The 21784-nt window shown below is 39.9% G+C and overlaps 1 protein-coding gene across 5 annotated transcripts in view; it reads left to right on the top strand.

Moving 5' to 3' along the window:
* The window catches only part of syt1a (synaptotagmin Ia), a 173203-nt gene that overhangs the window by 145956 nt on the left and 5463 nt on the right, over positions 1-21784 (top strand). For all 5 annotated transcript variants that reach the window (XM_075471534.1, XM_075471533.1, XM_075471530.1 and 2 more), the window contains 4 exons: positions 1293-1460; positions 2834-3001; positions 6292-6409; positions 18037-18170. In XM_075471534.1, coding sequence (XP_075327649.1) covers positions 1293-1460; positions 2834-3001; positions 6292-6409; positions 18037-18170 — 588 coding nt within the window. The remainder of the gene's footprint in view (positions 1-1292; positions 1461-2833; positions 3002-6291; positions 6410-18036; positions 18171-21784) is intronic.

Below are 21784 nucleotides of genomic sequence, written 5' to 3'. Positions count from 1 at the left end.
GATGTTCATAAGTCCGGCCTGCCAGGCACGTGTAAATAATTTGGTAATTGTGTGCTCCTGACTCGGTTGCCATGGAGAAAAGCCAGTCATAGCAAAGCAGTTTCAAGGACTGCAAAACCCCTTTTGTTACAGTGAACAGTGCTGCAACTGCACATTGACCTAAGAATGAACAGATTTAGGATTTTTTCAGTTAGGGTTAATTTCTTTTAAATTTTTTCAGTTTTCAGAGCACTATAATCTTTAGCTTGACTGTCATTAGCAACACAAATGGCTGAATTTTAAGAGTGGTGATTGAATATTTCTTACTGAAATTCACATATAGGGATTTAGCATTTGAAAACATTTTTTCCACAATGTTGTATCTTCAGCTTTCCATCAAAGTACTAGATATTATGTGAGTTTTAAATCATCTGGAGAGATCCTGGAGACTTGGGGAATAAACCTGAGCATTATAGGTACTCCAACAATGATTTGCTTTTTAATGGCGATGGGTAAAATAATGCAACCTTTACTTCTACGAACTGGGTTCATCTAAAAAAGTGAAAAGTTTTACCTGCATGTGGTCAGATGACATGCTTTCGTGATATACGTCCCTATAAGTTAGTCATTCTCAAAGATTCAACTCAGCTTTTAGTTGTTTTTTATGTATATCCATATGTGTGACCAATTAAACTTTCCTTAATTTTGGTCATTTGCCTTACGTTGACTACCAACCGGATGCCCCTTTGTTCCCACATGTTTGCTGCACCATCATTGGCAACTCCGCACATTAAAGTGATGCAGCTCCTGACAGCTGTGGAGCTCCATGGCTGACTGCCCTGGTCAGCCTCCAGATTGCTGCTTGATGGCTGCCTGATAGGAAGTTGATTGACTGACTGGCCGGACCTCCGAGAGGCCTTTGAGTAGAGGCACTGACTGACAGGTCAATCAGCCACCCAGGCCCCCAATTGTGCTTATCAATTATCAACCTTATGTGAGGAAAAATAGTCCTCTCAGTTCTAGTGTGACACATCCTGACCTTTACAAACTCTTCAGCAGCTGTCATGTTCTTCCTGTGTAACCTTTCAATACTGGAGCCCTATCCCGGAAAAAGAATTACACTGAATTATCTTAAAGACACCATTATGAAGGACTGATTGATAGTGAATGTTGAAAGAGAACTTTCTTTAGGTCTGAGAGCCATGCTTAAAAAAACTAAGATATGATTTCTCTGTCAGGATTTTGAAGGTATGTCTGGGGGAGTAATAATTAGGATCATGGACGTTCTGACACATCTTTCCATCCTCTTTCAGCTCATGGTGGGGATCATTCAGGCAGCAGAGCTGCCTGCTATGGACATGGGTGGCACATCCGACCCATACGTAAAGGTCTACCTGCTACCTGACAAGAAGAAGAAATTTGAGACCAAGGTCCACAGGAAGACCCTCAACCCTGTCTTCAATGAGCAGTTCACCTTCAAGGTATCCCCTCACAATAAAAGTTCAGTTTTCCATGAACGCTCAAACACATTTTCACAGTTTTTGTAGCTTGAAACATTTTGCTTCTGCTGACAAACTGATTTGCATGCAGCCCTGAATGTTGGTAAGGTGTGGAGACAGCAACCAGCTGGCACATTAACAAGCTCCTGACAGAATATCTCTCACACACAGTTACACTCGCGCACGCACGCACACACATACTGAGGCTCAACGTGATTGGGATTAACGCAGGCAGATGCACCGCTACACCCCGGCACTGCCTCAGCCATAATGGATGCATGGCTGTTGTTCTGTAGTGGGAAAAGTTTTGTTATTCACAGACAGTGGAGAGCACAGGTGTTTGTTGTATGTTAAGCATAATGTGATGTGATATCCATCTCAATAAAAGATTTATTATGTGTGGGGTTTTTTTTTTTTGTTTTTTTTAAATACTTGATTCCAAATCTGTCAGGACAGGAATGACAGGACAGAATCCAAGCAAAGAGATGTTTTTGTGAGATAATGTCAAGGGCACACCAGAGCGTCTTATCTCTCCTTCACATTTTTCTCCTTTCTCCTTTTCACATTGTTTTAATAAGATCTTTCTGTTTTATGAATTGGACACTGGTCAGTCCAGTTTCACATCAAACTGAAGTCAGTAAGTGCAGATGCACTGTAAGCTTCAAAATCTTAATATTTCTACAGGCCCAGCTGGTGCACATAGTATTAAACTGCACAAGAAACTGCACGTATTCAGCGATAAAACCCAGTCTCAATCAGCCTTTCCACAAAAAAAACTAGAAACATCCCTCCTCTTCTGTGTTGCTTTTCAACATAGAAAAGGCGATGGCTGAACCATTACCGTTACTGTGATTATTTTGAGACATTGGAGATTTTCCTGCTTTGCTGTCTCAAAATAATTCTAGTAGTAGCAATCTTACCAGCCATAATGACAGAAAATTGACCTTTCAATAATAAATTGGTGTTTGGGATCTGTCTCTAACGGAGAGCAGACATCAGTCGGGCATGGTTTCACTCCTGTTCATACCCTTATACCATGTATTTTGTTGGGGTGTGTATGATCTTACATTGTTTGAACTTTCCTTTGGCTTTCCTTATAAATTCTCCACAGAGTCTATACAATTATAAGGCTCTGTTGCATTTATGATATATTCAGAGAGTCTAATGTATGCTTCTCTGTGGTCACACTGAATCAAGAGCTTACTGATTTTACAGATTTAGTTTACTGTGAAGATAAATTAGACCTCTTCTAAAGGCATAAATAACTTCTTTGTGCATGTTTTGTTGTTGAAATTAATAAAAAAATCAGCTTCATTGTACATTGATGCCTCCTGATGATGCTTCTTGCTCTTAAGGTCCCCTATGTTGAGCTCGGTGGGAAGACACTGATAATGACGGTGTACGATTTCGACCGCTTCTCCAAGCACGATGCCATCGGTGACATCAAGGTGCCCATGAACAAGGTGGACTTCAGCCACATAACAGAGGAGTGGCGGGACCTGCAGAGCGCTGAAAAGGAGGAGGTGAGACTTTACACACGTCACGAGTTCACACAAAGAACATAAAATTATAGGTTTGAATTAATTTTTTGACAGCTGTTTCTGGCCGAGGCACATATTTGAACATATAGTTGCTGCTGTTTCTATAATAACAGTAATGTTATTACATAAGTGACATTATGATCATTACATTGCCGTTTGTGTTTAAACCACAAACATGCTGCCAGAGCTGATGTAATCCATCTCTCCTGGAAATGTCACTTAATCATATGTCCACGCTTCCCCTTCAATTAATAGAAGTGTGACTTTCCAGGCACCAGCTCAGGACATTCAATTTATATGGTAAATGTCACAGCATATAGCACATGTTGCCTACCTTATTTTTAGAATTACAGTGGGTTGATTTAAAGGTTAATTGTAACAGCATAGAATGTTCGGTAGTGTTGTGAAGGGCATCACTTTACTCGGTTAAAGCTGCAGTCTGCAACTCTTTTTCAAGCATAATGCCTGGAACTGTCCGGGGATTCTGAAAGTAGTACATTAAATACCCCAATACAAAAAAAAATGAGTTCTCTAGGTCCCCTATATGTCCCGCTAGGTCCCTCCAAAGCCAGCAGGTTTGTTTACAAAATTGCAGACCGGACCGGTAAAAGGTAACCAATCAGGTTTACGAGCTGGGCTCTGCTGCCTGTCAATCACCGATTGTGCACGCGCGATACAAGGTAGGCTCGTCCCAACGCTTATTTATCTAGACTATTGAACTTCATTACGGGCTAGTCTACTTACTGTGTCTTCCATGATCGCAAATGACAGGTGAGTTGATGAATGAGGAGTCGTGTAAGCGCATCTGGCGTGCACGTAGACGTGCACGAGTTCTCATGTGTTTTGATGGGGCGGGACAGGAAGTTGAATAACTTTTTATTTTTCGGTTAAAAAATAAGCATTTCTTGCATTTTGCGACTACGGAGGTCACCGTTTTCAACTTCAAGCGTTCTGATAGATCATGTAAACTCTTAAAATGCCAAACATTAGGACTTTACGTATGACAACAACAAATCCTGCAGACTGCAGCTTTAAGGTGTGGTTGCACAGTAGAATTTGACGAAAGGTTTGAGACACAGAGGGATTTTTTTTTTCATTTCTCATGCTCATCTAAGAGAGGAGAGAAGTTTGGGAAATAAACTGTTTTTCTCACCTGAAGGTTGCCTGTTACACACGAGGCAAATGACATCCAGTGTCAGAAGATGGTGAAATAAAAGGTTTGGTCCCCAAACTTCTGTTTATAAAAGATGATTATTAATGCATATCAGAAAGAAGAAAAGTTACAAATTTCTATTCTCAGATTTAATGGCCCTTTTGTGTATGAAAACAGACTGTATTGTAATATAGTAAAAGTCTTGCACAACATGCAAAAAAAATACCTTGAAATTATGTTTGGACACCTACATTTTGAACTCTGATTTTAAACTCCACATTAATAGCCAATTTCCAGAGCAATGTCCAGCCAGACAATACCTTTTTTTTCCCATTGGTTTTGTATCAAGGGTATTATGGGTCGTGCAGCCTCAGATATTCCTTGATCCCAACAACTATTCCCTCACCATCCAATTATTCTACACAGGAGGTGAAGAGCTGAAGAAGTTGGTTGCTTTACAAGCAGGGAGACGGAGGAAAAATATTTTTCAAGGTAGACAAGACTGGAAATTAGACAGTGGAATGTAGTATCACAGGATGGCACATGCTTACCAGCTGCTGGTGTGAGAGTTATACATGAAAAATCATGAGAGGAATCCGAATTAGGATGGCAAACATTCGTTTTGAAGATGTGTAAATCAAAGAAAACTTAGTATGGCTCATTATGACTGAGCTGCTCTGTCGAGTATCTGTTAGCATTGAGCTCCCTAAAGGCATTAAATACTTAATTTATATACAAATAACATAGTCATCTTTACCTTTGAGGTAAAAAATGGAGTTCTGAAAATGCCCTTTAAAATGAGGAAGCAGCACTTGGCCTTTCACAGTTCAAAGAAAGTATTAAAGCGTATGGTCACTGCTCTCAACAGGCATAATTTACTGCCGCGCCTGCTTTCGCCAGCCTCCAGGGGAGCGTGCGTTTTTGCCGATTAAAATTAGGAATATTTTTTTTTTGTTTTTTTTCAAAGCGGCTACACATCAGGATAGTTGTGAGAAATTAAATGGGCGAGAGTCAATTACAGTGTAAAATGCACTGCAGACATTTCAAGCACTCTGATTCTACATAAGGAAACTAACCCTGATTGGAACTTGATGAAAGAGTTTTGAAATAAGCCAAAGGTCAACATTCAAGTCTCATTGATTTATAGCCTCCTCTCAAAACAGCCACACTCGAAGCAGATGTGACCCAAAAGGCAGCTATTAACTGTGTCTGCCTCTTGTGTCGGTAAGAGAAAAGATCATAATATGAATCGCACTCTCGTCAGGGTATCATAATGACGCCATGTTATCCTGCTGGGTGAGCAGGTGATTTGTGATTTTTGTGAACAGGTGAAGTGATTGCAGCACTTTTCAACGGAAGTTTGTGAGTGGCAAATAAGCATAAAAGCTGATTTTTAGAACCATTCAACCTAAATCCAGGGACTAAATCTGTGGTGTGATCTTAAACATTGCATTTGATATCCTGTAAATATTTTTTGGCATATAATTAAATGGATTTTTATCGGTTTTGTTATGTCTTTGTAACCTAATGCATTTTCTTCTAAATCATTTGTCCATTTATACATGAGACAGCTGGCTCACACGATGACTAAAACCATAAGCAGCTTGTCTTGACCAGTGGACTGTTTTGAACATATAACACATTAGAAAATATTTGTGCCAGCAAATTTGTCTAAAAAAAAAAACAGGTTTTCATCTGTCTTGCACATCTTTATTGTATTGTCCTTATGCTCTGCACAGTTGTTGTGCTGTTAATAAAAACACTTGAGCCTGTTCCGCACTAGAATCACCAATTACAAATGCGTTCGCTTAAAGCAATGAAAGGTTTATTTGCATCCTGATTCAAACTGGAAACAGTTTGTGACTGCACATTAACCTTTCATGCAGAGACACTGATGCTTGCAGCTCTGAACGTTAAGCACATTCTGCTTGAGAATAACTGAACCAAAAAGGCATAAATAGGTCTGCCATGTTGAGAAGGCAAACTAGACCTTTGGTTGTGTGAACAGTTTCTATGACATCTCACTGAGCATCTGCTTTGAGCATGCAAGGCAGTACATTTGGATTTAGTTGCAGTTTAAACTCTTCTCACCTTTGCAATGTGTCTGCCTCTCCAACAGCAAGAGAAGCTGGGTGATATTTGCTTCTCTCTGCGATATGTTCCCACTGCTGGCAAGCTGACCGTGGTCATCCTCGAAGCCAAAAACCTGAAGAAAATGGATGTGGGTGGCTTGTCAGGTGAGGAGTTGAAATTGTGTTGTTGATGTGTACCCACTGACTTTTCCTCTGACAGGGCCTTTTGTCTGTAATTATACATGTTCTGCAGCACTCACTTTGACTCTCCTACAACAATGCTGTTTTTTTGTTTTTTTTTTCCCTTTAAAAATTTGTTCAAATGCTCCGTTGTGTGTAATTGTGAATGACAAACATTCCGGTCAGTAATGGCTGTACGAATGACGACAACATGTTGGAAAAAACTCAACTTTATTTATAATGCCCTTTAAAAACAGCCGTGGCTGAAACAAAGTGCTAAACGTGAATGACAACATGAATTATAAGACATAAAACATAAGAACAATATAAAAACAATAATAAACAATAAAACAATAAAAACAATAAAGCAAAAACAGAAACAGAGTTTCATGCTGGGTTAAAAGCCAAGGAATAAAAATGGGTTTTAAGACAAATTTTAAAAATGGACAGTGAAGGGGCTTATGTAATGTGCAATGGGAGGTCGTTCCATAGTTTAGGACCGGCAGCGGAAAAGGCTCCATCTCCTCTGAGCTTCCGTTTAGCCCTCGGTTCTTACAGGAGCAGCTGATCAGCTGACCTGAGGCACCGGGCAGGTGCGTAAGGATGGAGCAGCTCAGAGAGGCAAGGCGGGGCGAGCCCATTTAAAGATTTAAAAACAAATTAAAGAATCTTAAAATGGACTCTAAAATGCACAGGCAGCCAGTGGAGGAAGGCTAAAATGGGAGTAATGTGTTCCAGTTAGGAGGCGAGCGGCAGCATTTTGGACAAGCTGGAGACGTGCGAGGGAGGACTGGCTGACTCCAAGATTAAACGATTAAATTAAAAGATACAATTACAGTAATCCAGCCGAGATGTAATGAAGGCGTGGATTACTGTCTCAAAGTGCATATATGCAAGGAAGGGCTTCACCTTTACCAGCTGCCTAAGATGGAAAAAAAAAAAAAAAAAGCTGGACTTCACTATTGCACCAATTGATGGTATTGTGTGGTGAAGAAATATCCATATCCATCCATTTGTACCATAATCACTCTACAATCATTGTCCAGGTTGCAACACTAACCATTTTGTTTTCCAAGATTTTTTTAAATGGGAAAATGTACCACCTAATATTGTTGTATTGCCGTTCAATTGATATTTTGGGTTTGACAAAGTTGGACCATATTAAGTTAGACCTTGTCCCTTTGTTTTCCATGAAGATAATTCTCAGTATTTCTTATACTTTTGATAATGAATGGATGGAGCGGTCTGCTGTTGCAGCCCCTTAATAGCTCCTTACCCTGTATAGTTTTGGGATATAACAGACACAATTACACATTTGCACTAAGTAATGTGAAACAGGAATGTTTCTGAAAGTTAAATTCAAAGTTTGATAACATAAGTCTTAGAAAAAAAATACATCACAATCTGAGAGGAGTTTTGGCATCAGAAACGGGCTTCTTCAAAGTGATTAAATACATAGAATTTTAGTGGTGTAGTCCTACATCATCACCAGCTTCAGTTTCTATCAGTTCCCCTCTTTCTTCATGGTTTTCCAATAAAACAGCAGAGTGGTGCCCGATGTAAGAATCCTTACATTTACATCATTTACTTAAATGTAACCTGACAAGCTCAAACCAAAGGTACAGTTTCACTTTATTACACCCATTTCACACTATACAACTATCAATGGCACACAGACATATTAACTAATATTTGCCATTAAATACAACTTTTAAGAGAAAACAGCCATTGTTTTTTTTTTTTTTTTTTACACAGCTTCTATGTGTACACAAGTACTCCATTTAAATGGTTGCACACACAAGATACTGTTGGAAAGCTTAAAATCTTGTGATTCGGTTGATAAAGTGACCACAGCAGACATGAGTCGGCACCAACATGAGTCAAAAACAATCTTTTTTTTATTGACAGGGGCTCTCACAATCCAGTAAAACTTTTTGCCCAATTGCTTTGCACAAAGTCCATTTGGCATGTAAACAATCTCGACAAAGTGATTTCAAAATACAGTCACCTTTGTTGGCTTTTGATTGACACCTCACTTACCGGTAGTCTGTAGGAGCTTCCTTGTCATGTCTACAGATGACAATTACAGAGTATAGCCAGCAAGAGTCGGCATTAAAACAGAGTACATCACCTTCTGCTGCTGTGTATACACTGAGCCAGCTGTAATGGGGAGAACTGATGCATCAAACAGCCAATTCAATTCAGAAAACAAAGATTTGATGTTTGGATGTGTAACTTTACATGGAGCAAATAAAGGAAAATGGCAGCAGCAAGTCATCTTTACATCTTGAGTGGAGTCATGCTTAAGAAACCAACTATATTCTGAATTGATTGTTGTTGTTGTTTTTAAATGTTTTTTGAAGAGTTTCTAACATGTAGCCAAATCACTAAAACCAAATCTACACAAAAAAATTGCATATTGTAGTAGTTCATCAAAAATGAGATGATTAAAACACATTTTAACATGTTTGTCTGACCAAAACTGCACGAACTTAAGCTTCTCAAAGCCAGACCCAGATAATACAGTTGGGGTTTGCATCACTCCTACATGTTTCTGCTTAACAAGATTTAAATGGGCTTAGGGAGCTCCACACGTGCTCCAGACTTCCATCTTATCACATCTTCTTTTCTAAAAGTGTTTAATACATCACATATTTTACTCTTTATTTTGTTGGACAATCAAATTTGTTAGAAATTATGATTGAAAGTCAGAACTACGTCTCCACTCACATTCGTTTAAAGTTGATCCAGACTGTGGCTCAGCTCTAATGAAAATCTGATTATATAACTGCAGCGTCATCTGACAAAATAAGAAAATTAAAGAAGTCTGTGCAGTGACTTTAGCTAAACTAACATGTACGATGATCTCCCACAGAGAACAGTCCATAGCATTTTAGGGTAAGATATACTTGATTTTGCTCACATGTATATATACTGAGACAAGGACATTGATCCAGTTAAGTGAAAGTTGAGCTGTAACCATTGCTTAACTGAGGCTGATTTATGGTCTCTGCATTTGACTGTGTAGACTGACAAGTTGTCATGTTTCTTGGCTAATAGTTAAAATTGTAGTCATGTACAGGCACCTATAAAACAAAAAAAAACATCTGTGGCCCAGTCCCAGCAACATTTAGTGATTCTTTGGGAAAAGTAATGTAGTGTTGGCACTCAAAAAACAAAATCGAGCATTTACTCCGTAGGTTTCTAGAAAAGCTCTTGGTTTACTTCAGGCGTATCATGCAAGGGCGTTTCAGGACAATTTTACTAGAATGGAAAGGGTTCATTAATTATCAGATGCAAGAAGGGAGAAAACGTGTAGTTTTTTTTACATATTCCTTCGCGGCAGTATCTGGATTCTCATATCAGCTGTCACACACATGCACACACAGGTCCCTTCATCCACACACTGGAAACAGATTCACACAATAAGCTCCCCCCTCCTACTCCTCCTTTGACTTTCTTCCATGGTTTCATTTTAGATTCCCCGTTGTGCACTTCCCTCCCGCCTCGACTCTTTCTGCTGCAATTACCATACACCTGGATCCACTTGCTTTCTGCTTGACAGGCCAGTCTCTCCATATAAGCCTAAACAACATGCAGTACAGTAACACGGTGCACATTAAAAGCTCTGAGCTCCCTTTCATCTATGAGAGCACTGCGAGCAGCCATTTGGCTGAAAAAAAGCCCTCCCCTACTGCCATTTTATGATACTGACATTAGTTCTCACCTGTGCCCATTTGCATTGTGAAATTGTCAACATTTTGAGCTGTCAGCCACATCGACCAGCCACTTAAAAAAAAATGTGTGAATGTGTTTGCTTTGAGGGCCAGGTCTCTCTCACAGAAGAGAAAATGGCTGGGAATCCAGACAGTTTGAAACCACATACTGCAAGTCCCATTAAATCAGAGCATGTTTCATCTCATCTGAAGCTTTTCAGGGTGAAAATAGCATGCGGTAAAAGCATAATAACATGTTTTTAACCACAAACAACCAGAAAATACTTTATATTGAAGTTTTGAGTTTTGATATCTGTTAGTAGTGACTGATTTTCTGCTCTGAAAATGGACTTAAATATGTGGTGGATGGATGAAATAATGGGTAGGTCTCTAATAACAATAATTAGCTTCTATGCACAGCCAGATCTTAAGGAGGAGGACAAGTAATTGATGGCCTGGGATCAGCCTTCTCCCCTATTGTCATCCTGTTTACCATGCCTAATTATAGCTCCCAGAGGAAGATGTGGGAATTATCATTAACCAATGTATAATCAGAAATAATTCTTTTGATTTGCTCCTCATGAATCATCCCCCAAACCTACCCTCATGCTGTGTTTCTAACAAAAACAAACTTTCGAAGCAGTAGTTTTAAAAGTACAGTCAACTTTTGGTGTTTCACAGGATTGCTGCTACTTAACTGTCGGGATGCTCCAAGTACCATGTTCTTTAGCTGTCGTCTTAAAATAATCCCGGCCTCATTACAGACACGCCAGCCACACAATTTGTTGTTACGGTACGTAGCCATTATGTTCAGTTGTGGGCAATCAGATTTTAAAGAATTGTGAAACTCCAAGAGGCATGTTCACCAAATTGATAAGAGTTTGTTATAAAAGCTCACAAGTGAATCACTTGCCAAAGTCATCTCTGAGTAAACAACTCTGTCAACCTCCCACAGATGTGTCATAATAATATGTGCAGCTGGACAGAGAAAGCTGATCTCATTGTGTCCGTATAAAAAGATGCAGTATTTTAGTGTTTGAAGCTCCTGTGCTGTAACCCTGGCATAGAGCTCTTCTAAGCTCACTTATAGGTGTAGTGGACACAAAGGCTGACTGCCTGGGAGTAGCTCAATATGACAGCATACAGATTTAAAGAGGTGGAAAATGTTTTGTCCGTTTGTACCTTTGAAGACGTGTCAGAGGGCTGTGAGGCTGCACATAGCCGGGTAATGGCCTATCCTCTGTAGGGGGGTTATCAAAGCGCAAGGGCGCTGTGTCCAAGGTAATGAAGCTGCTCTTCCCTGACCCAAGGCTATATCTCTTTAAAGCCTCTCACCTGGAGAGTTCATTTGTTTTGCTCCTCTGGCTGGTCCCGCTGAGAAGTTTTCTCCAGGTCAGAAAGGAAGGCCGTAAGGCATCATTAAGATTACGTAAAAATCTGTTTTAGAACTTTTTCTCTACATAGAAAATATGCAGCAGGTAAGCTGCAAGAATATTTCTTCATTTTTAGACGATTCAGGCTCTCGTTGTGCAAACAAGAATACAAGTGAGACCTCCATCAGATTTTACGGAGGTGGTTTATGTGGGTCTGGACCTCAGAAGTGTCACAGTATTCACTTGTGCTTATGTGGAACATGTGTGATTCATCGCCGAGCTGAGTGTGGAAAACTGAACAGACAGTCACCCCTGGGTGCACCCACCATGGCAAATCCTTAAATGACAGGAGGAAAGCTAAGATGACAGCCAGGCTATATTTAACCTGACTTTATTGGTGTTCATTCGTTACAACTCGGCCAGCATCCACAGCGAAACTATCAATGATTATGGAACTATTTGTAGAAACAGCTAATTCTACAATTCTATCTGTGCACAAAAAAATTGTAATAAAGCCTCGGTTTTGAGTAGCTTTACCCTCATCAGAGTAATCCAAATGAGTCACAGCTGGCAATTATTCGGAGCTTAAAATTCTAAGTAACCAGTTTGAAATTAGATGGCTTTACTGGCTCTACTTAACTCTGAAGCAGATTTGGCTCAGAGCCCACTGCTTATTCAGAACCTGCATCTAGCTTCCCGAGGGAAATGTATGGACCACTGATAGCGCATCCCCTCATAAAACCATGGCCAAGATCCAGGACGCAGATGAGTAACCCTCAAGATAGCGAAGACAAGCCCCTATGCTGTACACATATGTGAGGAAGCGCTCTTGCATCACAAGAGCTGCCATTCACCCATAAAATGGGAGAGATTACATCTGTATCAGATGGTAAAATAGGCCGGATATGAGGTACGCAAGCCTCCCAAAACTCAATAATGCCAAACTCATCTGCTGGCTGGAAAGATAAGAGCACCTGGATAGGAGTGATGTGGCATCACAGGTGTTTCCTTTTTTTGGCATGAGGACAGGTTATCTTGTGTAATCCCATTCAGCTGTGGTATTGTGTTTTCCAGGCAGTTATATTTATAATAGTTGCTAGCAATCGCTATTGTAACATTGATCAAAGTTGTCAAAGTTGAGATTGTCTTTGTATGTTGGAGCAATGTTCATGAAGCTTTCCTAAAGGCTATTATTCAAGTCTTTTGTCAAGCCTTTTCCAGAAAACAAAAACCTAGAGAAGAGGGTAAGGAATGGATGCAACAGGGTTTGTGTTCTTGCATAAAGTGCAAGTATTGGCATTCAAAATTCAGTGTATTTATCAGAAGAGAGTACATTGAAAATACAGACATAGCCTAATGAAGTTGAATTCTGTTAGTTTAAAACTAGCAGCCATATTAACAGATTATTCAGTTAGTTAGTCATCCTCACAATAACTACAGTGCATTTTTTGACTTTGCATCTGGCGGTACGCAGACTCTGAATTATCTTTGCTGCAACTAGAATCCATTCTCATTCATTCCATTTTCCTACGAATGAACATTAACCTTAAGTAGACCAAACAGAAGAAAAGTTCTAGATCCAGGCTGACTTAACTCCCTGCCTCCTTGTCTCTCTTTCTGTTTCACTTGCTCCACTTAATGTTAAGTCTGACTGCTCTGGCTAACACTAATCTCTGCGCTTGGTATTTGCATCAGTCAGTGTCTGCCGCACTTGATCAAAATCCATACACTATATTAGCCAACATTTATAAGCGTATTTCTGTCTTAACTATTTTTAAGTCATGCGTGCTTTAAAAACGATTTTTGAAACATTACAACAGTAAAAATGTTAGGGAGCTGCCGACTGATGCATGTGCTGCCCTCCCTGCATGTCTAACTAGCTCACGACCAGCAGTGGCTCACAGTGTCAAACTTAACTTCTATGTAGCAGGTTACTTTATTCTGAGAGGTCGGAGGTTATTTTCCTGTAGCAAGAGAAACCCCTCCATAGTGTCATCTAACTTTTGTTTTGTCAGAATCAAATAATTTCCATTCTTCATCGGATTAACAGCTAAAACTAAATCTTCCCTGCAGTACTAGAGCAGTGATGCTTCTTTACTTTTGTCTTCTAAAAAGATCATTAGCTAACGAGGATGCTGACCTTTTGCTCAGTACATCGTGATTGATTTAGTAACAGTCCTTAAGCAGAATATCATGCAAGTAGCTAGCAACTGCATATTTAAGATGAACTTGATTATGTTGTTACCTCCAGCTAATGAAGTCTGCCAGGCACATTGTTTTTTTTTCAGTCAGTTGCTCTTTGCTTACACTTAAACACAACATGTAACTATATTATTTCTTATTTTAAAGTGGACTACTGTGCTTGTTTCTATTTCTGTATCTTTCATATAAGACTTTTCAAGATTACCAGCTCACAGAATTCTTCATTCTGCCATTTGTGCGGCCTCCGAGTTCACCTTCTGTCTGAGACGAGCCTTTTCAGCTCCTGTTTCCTCCATAAAAAGGCCATTGTTATCTGTTATCTGATTGGCTAACTTCTGGAAGCTTCCGTACAGGCTTACCCAGGGCTTCTGACCTTTACTGCACATACTCTTTACATCTTAGTATTCAGAAACCTAGTATCGAGAGCACTATAACACCTGAGGTGTAGGCTTACAAGGATTATTTTTACCAACATTTATCTAAGCCTTTGATAATGTGGCAGTCTTTGATAGGAACATCACTATGGCAGAAATTATGTACAGTATGACAGGTCTCCTTTAATCTTATTCAACAAATACAAATCTGACACACCGTATGTTGTTTTGCTATATGCCGTTCCTCAACTTTTGTCAGTTTTGAATGTGAAGCCGTGACTTGACTAATAAATCCAGTGTCCAAAGGGTCTGTGTTGCTGTTTGAAATGTACGAGCTGAGGCTGGATGAGCTCCTCATTTAGATACTTCTGGATGAATTCATCTCCAGCACAAAGTGACAACCCATGCACACGGCCCTATTCACAGTTTTTCCTCATCCCAGCACTCCAGCTCCTCTCAGCAGGAGAGTAATAATGGACACCCACTCCATTAGGAGCCTGTTACCTTTTCACTCTCTGACAGCTATTTATTCTTTGCTTTCTCCCTCCGACTGTGTTTATGCTGTTTTCTCTCCATTTTCATGTCTGCTGCCCTGGTCGAGTCCGCCAGTCGCATCCTTATCCCCCTAAATTGGATATAAGATTAAAGGAGCTAAGCTCATTCAGTATTTTCTCTTGGTAGAAATGTCACAATGTTTCAACAAAAATCTCAGATATTTTTCAGCACAGCTCAAAGATCAAAAATATCAAAGCTTTATAAAGACGTTGTGCATATGGGTGGACACGGTGGATGAATAAATAGCCTTTTAGAAAGGGTTGTATACACACACAAACTTACAGGGTTTTATTAAGGAAGCCTGCAGTAGCCAAAGCAAAGGAATGTTTGTCCTAATAAAGACAGACATCATTTGCAGCCTGACCTACAGCCGAAGCTCACTGGAGTGGATGGCTACGATCAGCCACGACCAGCTCAGGCTTGTTCAAGGTCCCCCCCTTGAAAGGAACAGGGACTGGAAGAGGCGAGCTTGGCTGAGCCCCCTCTGGAACAGGGAGGCTGTGGCGCTGGAATGGCAGGGAACCAGGAGGCTGGAGAGACGAAGGCAGGAGCAGAAATGGCAGCTACCTGTTCATACGCCGGTCCACCAATCTCCATCATGGCTACATGGTGTATCATTCTCGCCTGCTACCAGAGCTCCGCCAATCCGGGCAGTCGAAGGACAGGCCTCTCCCGGAGCACGTCCATCATCCTGCTTGCCACTCGCAGTTTCTCCCAAGGAGTGACCCCCTCCACCAAGTAGTCACGAAAGCTCAGGAGGGCTTCGCTGAGGGTCCTGGAGGTCCCCGGCATGTGCAAATACCTCAGTCACTGACGGAGCTCGGAGACGGCCGGGTCAGGAGAGGCTGAGGCGCTGGAGACCGCGGCACAGGAGACCGGTGGAACTCAGCTCCCTTATGCATTTTTGCCGCTCATTTGTTGAGCACTCAGCAGTGCAATGCATACCAACTGACAAGAGTAGTTGGAATGAATAAAATGGAAGAACAAAACATTTTCACTAAAGTCTTGCCACCTCAAAAATGCGTAGCAAAAAAACAATGTTTAACAAACTGTCATGGTTTGGCAATGGAGACGAAGGAGGAGGACCCAGAAGCAGACACGGAACAGGAGGAAACTTAAAGGTTTTATTATTCTATAAATGAAAATCACAGCCAATGCTGGAGAACCACAAAACCTAACTAGAAAAACAACACTTAAAGAAGAAACAACAAAAACTTAACTATAAAAAACAAGGAAGCTGAGTCTTATAGCCAGGGAAAATCATGGGTAGTTTGACAGAGGCTCTGACACTAACGGAAAAGAACTGGGAGACTAAATACTGGGGGGAGAGTGATTAGTGAGTGGGTACAGCTGAGGATAATTAATACAGGTGAGGGGAGTGGAGCTGACGACTGGCAGGAGGGAACTGAGGAAAGGGGATGAAATGGCAAGGCTAAACTAATTGGAAACTAAACAGACTAACCAGAAAAACACACAAAAAATCCATGGATCGTGACACCAACAGCCAGATCATTAATCTTTACAGAAGATATATCTGTAGGATTCATCCTAAAATTGATCGTCTCCTTTGTTTTAGATACTTTTTATGTTTGAAAAAGAACTCCTAAACCAGTCAGTGCATTCTATTACCCAGTCGTGATCAGGGTTGTCATTATCTAGGAGAGACACAATCACAGAATCATTTGCAGACTTATGGACACGGCACCGTGAGTGTTGAGATCGGCACTCAGTATATACAACAAATAAGAGGTGAGAGGAAGCACTCTTGGAGAAATCCAGTGAAGGGAAAAAGAACATTGGATAAAAATATGTCGGATAAAAAAAAAAATCTATCACCCGGGATAAAAGGACAGGATCAATAAAATTGATGCTCTTTGGCCTTTGTACTAAAATAATTGGTTTAATGCAAGTAAAAGCTGAGAAGAAGTCATTAAAAACAAGTTTTTGCACTCTCAAGGTGTGAAGTCGGGTAACCTTTACATCATCAAACTGACGCAGATGACAGGTTAATCGCCAGTCATGTTCAGGTTGCTGGAATAACTAACAGAGATTCGGACATTTCTCTTCCGATGTGTGCTTTGATATTAACTGCATCAATGGAAATAAATAAAAAAAAAAAAAAATGTGTTGGTTGGACGCGGAGAAGTAAAAGAAGAAAAAAACAACAACTCAGAATTCACTGAAGAACACCTGGTTCAGAATCTGTTCCCATGGTAACTGACTCTGAGTTTCTCTGGTTGTGCTTATTTTTATTTCAACAAACCTGCAGTAAATAAGTTTCAGAACCTGTTTAATAGCTTCTTTATCCCTGCCTCAGTACTATGAGGCTGTTATTTACGCTCTAATTTATGGTTTTAAAATGGTCAGAATTCCATCTTTAGAATTTTTCAGACCTTTCACTTACCTGGATACTGATTGAAGTAGACATTTTTTCAGATAGAGGTTTAAAAGATGAGTGGAGAGGGAAAAAACCCCGTTACTATCTGCATAGAAACGCCGCCCCTTGGATTCATGCGTATTATAGAAAGCTGGTTTGTCCTGTAAAGAAATAGTGTTTTCGTAAAAAGTCAAAAGTAACTGGTTTTAATGTGTTACTGGTAAAATGTTTATTAGTTTAGTTAACTAGCAAACACTGTATCAAAGTGATGCCTACAATGTCCATTTCTCTGTGACGGGTATAAATGTTTGTAACAACCGACATTTCACACTGAATTGAAACAATAAACAGGTGCAGCACCACGATGTGAGTAGTGAGGAAGAATATGAAATGACAACGAGCTACATTAATTGAATCCTCTCATCTTCTTGAACCCCTTTTTGTGCCACACGAAATTGCAGTGGACCCTGTTAAATCCTTCTCCTGCTCATAGTTTGGACTCAGTAGGCTCTCTATGAATGTGCAAATTAACTGCCTCACCTAGACCGTTTTTAAAGGGTCGATTAAAGCCAAAACACAAGGTGTTTATGTCACAGTTTGAAACTGATCGCTCCCTCCTTTCAGAATCCAATCCAAAACACTGGCTCTCCTCCACAGTTTGGGTTTGATTACAATTTGTGGAATGTAAATTGGGAGGATAAATGAAAGCAAAGGGTGGTTAGCCGTGGTTCTTTTTTTTTTTTTTAGTTTTTTTTTTTTAGAGAAGCACTCTCTGCATGATTGCCCGAGAGTGGACGAAGCAGACCACTTGGGTGCCACTCGAGATTTGGACAGATGACAATGAGGCTCTTGAGAGAGAAAGGTTAACTGAGTGATGTAAACGCACAGGAGGCAGATGGCCATGTTTTGTAACTACTGCCTCTCACCTGCATAGGAACCATTAATCTGTTTCATATTAGTGTTTCTTCTATTAAAATCAATGTGACAAACTATTTCCTTTCCCCCTTTTCTCTAGATCCATATGCGAAGATCCATCTGATGCAAAACGGCAAGAGGCTGAAGAAGAAGAAGACGACAATCAAGAAGAACACCCTCAACCCTTACTACAACGAGTCCTTTAGCTTTGAAGTCCCATTTGAACAAATCCAGGTACATTTTGTTTCCATTTACATCCATCAGTGGTAATGTATGACATTTTTTGAGACAAATTGTGCGGTAAAAACCAGCAAACATTTGGTTACATGACAGCATTGATAAGTGGGAGCTCATTTACCAAATAATCAGTTTAGAGGCTTTTCATCATAACAGTATAATCAAAGGCAATTCAGTTTAAATCAGCTTTGGCTTTGCAATTTGACAAGCCAATTGCTCAGTGGATGTGATTCTCTGCACTCTGTTACTGCCTGTGGCATTTATCTCAGTGCTATTTGTAGCATGTCTTACAATGATTACCATGCACATCATCATTTAACTGAATTTAACCAAGTATATACAGCAACAATTACGGTGTGTGATGGTTTGGCTGGAAATCAAGACAAAGACAGAGTCAAGTGGGAGTGAAGTGGTCTTCTTTTTTTTTTCTTCCAAAACGTAATTCATAACTCAGAAAGGAGTCACAACAAACAAGACATTCTCCTCGGGCAAAAAGGTGATTGAGTCATATCGACGAAGCCTGTCACAGTTCACAAATCACAGGTTTGACACCATGAGCCTCAGACTCTGTTTAAGCAGGGTTGATTCCCAATCTACCGCATCCAAATCAAACCTTCACCACCTAAACGTGACCAAAAACCACGATGGAACTGATTTAGTTATTTAAAGAACACTTTAAAGAACTAATTTGACTTTGACAAATCAGTCAAACACTGAGGTTGCTGTAAACGTTAAACTAATGAGCTGTTTAAACATCCTCCTTATCACTGACGGCTCTTTAGGCCTCCGGCTGTACTGCATCTGATTTGAAATGAAGACACTCAGAGCTGTGCTGACTCAATTACACACTCACTCCCACAGTATTATTGATGTTTCAGTCAATACAATTTATATTGTTGGTTTGTTCCTCAACCAGTTAACTTCTACAACAGCTTCTACAGGCTGCTTATAAAAGAGACAAAGTGTTGGATTTATGTTAAACTTGACCTTTTGGCTTTTTGAGTGAACAATGTAAAGATTTAAACCGTCTCAGATTGGAGACAGTTGGAATTACAAATGCGACTTTGATTAGTCTGTCTTTACTGACTGATATTCAGAATCCTGCTTGGCTCAAACAAATAGCTGTGATGCATTTGTTTATGGGCTTTTACCTACTCTCCATATTAAGAGTTACAGAGTATTGCCTTTATATTAGATTTGTGGAATGGGTTCAAAAATCTGGGCAGGACTGGTTCATTTATAGAGGAAGTCTGGTATTTTACACACAGGGCCAATGAACATTCAAAGATTTCTGTCTCCGTCGATCCAGCCACTATTGGTCACAACACTAGAGATGCACAATAAAAGATGTATAAACAATAGAGATGCACTTTAATATTGATCATAGAGTCCTGACGACATGAAAGCGAACAGCTGTCATTTCAAGAAAGGAATGAGTCAAAAAATGTCCTTTTTCCATCATTCTTTGGGTTCCCCTTATGCAGCACTGCACTGCCAGGACATGGTTGTGGATCCATGGATCAGACTTGTTTCGGCAAAGCCTGCAAACGCTTAGTTAGATTGGGATCTGGTCTCGACCGGGAAGTTTGGAGGCCAGGTCCGCATCAATACCAGGACACAAGTTTTCCCATTAGAACATTAACATTTACATAATTGGACGAGTGTTCGTCAATTCACCTGTCAGTAGTGCTCATGTTGTGGCTGATCAATGTAACAATATTCAAATACTTTCACCAGTGGGTCACAGTTAACCCCACAATTAGCTATGGATGGTGACTTGATATATAGAAGAAAATAAAAACTGAAAACCAGTAATCTAACATTGAAAAACTCCACTAAAATGATGAGAGATTATGAACAGGAAGCAGTTTGTCATTTCAGCACATTAAAGAAAGTAGGGATTCAGTTCTCAATTTAATCATTTGTGTAACTTTTCAGGCTCGAGTGTAACCAACAGTGCTTTACGGAGGGTTGTCAGGGTTTATGGTTTGAGCATTAAAGATGATTTGCTGTGCAGTATAACAAAACTGTGGTCACTGTCTGGAATTCTGTGCCAAAGCCAGAGCTGCTAAAGAGAAATACAAAACAAATTAACAGTTGTTAATGATGTCAGAATGAATGATTGAAAGAAAACTAATCAGTAACATTCCATAGTGTTATGACTAGTAGTAAATCAGTCTCAAGCAAAGACTAAGAGTGCTGCTTATTTCCTATTGTTTTAATAGTTAGTTTGAAGGTGAACTGCCCCTTTTAAAACCAACTAACCCCAACTGACCATCAGGGAGAACTGATTCAGTATTTCATTACATGGTGTATTAGGCATGCTCTTTTAGAGCAGCAGCTCTGAGCTCATGCAGGTGGCGGCAGCTCCATCTTTGTGTGCGAGTGGATCGAAACTTAATCAGGCCGCTTTGTGCACTAATTCATATTCTGTGCTGGAGATTGACACCCAGGTCACTCCTCTTTGCAGTGTCCCTTTGAATAAACACACACTCAGGCAGAGTGCTGGACCTTTCAGTAATCAGACATTCTCCTATGTTTGGCTCTCCAAGTAACTGAGGTCTGTTACTATTAATCAACACTAATGTTTAAGGAGCTCCTTATTCTATGCATTACTGCACTACTTTGAAATATAGTTAGAGGCATTTTCATGTAGCCTTAAACACACAAATATGCATTACTCTGTGCTACAATAACTTAAAATATACTTTTGAACCAATCCATATCAAGTAACAATCAATAATAATCTCTCAGCATCTCTGTTGCAGGATGGGTTTCTGATTTGTTTGGATTAAATACAAGTGTGAAGACGAGAACAAGATGCATATTGAAAAATGGGTGAACTTCTTGCAGATTATCACATTCTGTTGTATAGAATGAGTCTGTCTGACTGTGTAATGGTTGCATGACGTGTCACATGTGTCACTTTTTAAACCTCTAAAAGGAAGTTGAAATGAGTCGTTTAAAGACAATTTCCTTAAACCAAACTTGTGCTTTTCAGTTTAAAGATGAAATGAAAGAGGCCTTCAGATAAAATCAAATGAGGCTTGCTTTCTACCCCTTGTTTCCACCAGACACTCACTGTTGCCAAGCGGTTTAGTTCTTTCCTTCACATGACTTGATTTCACACCTTGTCTTCTCTGCTGCATTCTTTAAAAAGTCTGTGGTGTCATATAACACTTCTAACCTGCTCTGAGTGGCTTTATGAAAAAGTTATGGTGGCGTGGTGATGTGATATACGGTTGTTCGTCTGCGCAACCGCGTTTTATATGGAATATTGACAGTATTCTCTAAGACTTTTCAGTGTTCGACTTCTTGTTCGACTGGTAAAAAAATATTCAGATGTTTCATGAGTAAAGCAGAAGTGGGGCTCACTTTCATATTTGCAGATCTTAAAATAGTAAATTAGGGATATAAAAGGTCTCTTTCTTTTTTTTTTAGCATAAAAGGACTGTTTTTATTATATTCAGGGGAATTTTATTTTTTCAATTGGACCTGTGTGAAATGGGGTATTTGGAAAATCAGGGAGGAATGAACTAAAAGCTACTTAGAATAGGGGCCACAGACCTTGAAATTTTCACAGCGGTTTTAGTGAGTTTTATGAATCGTGA

The sequence above is a fragment of the Odontesthes bonariensis genome, chromosome 8, assembly GCF_027942865.1.
Source record: "Odontesthes bonariensis isolate fOdoBon6 chromosome 8, fOdoBon6.hap1, whole genome shotgun sequence".
NCBI lineage: Eukaryota > Metazoa > Chordata > Actinopteri > Atheriniformes > Atherinopsidae > Odontesthes > Odontesthes bonariensis.
This window is presented reverse-complemented; position numbering and strand designations above follow the sequence as displayed.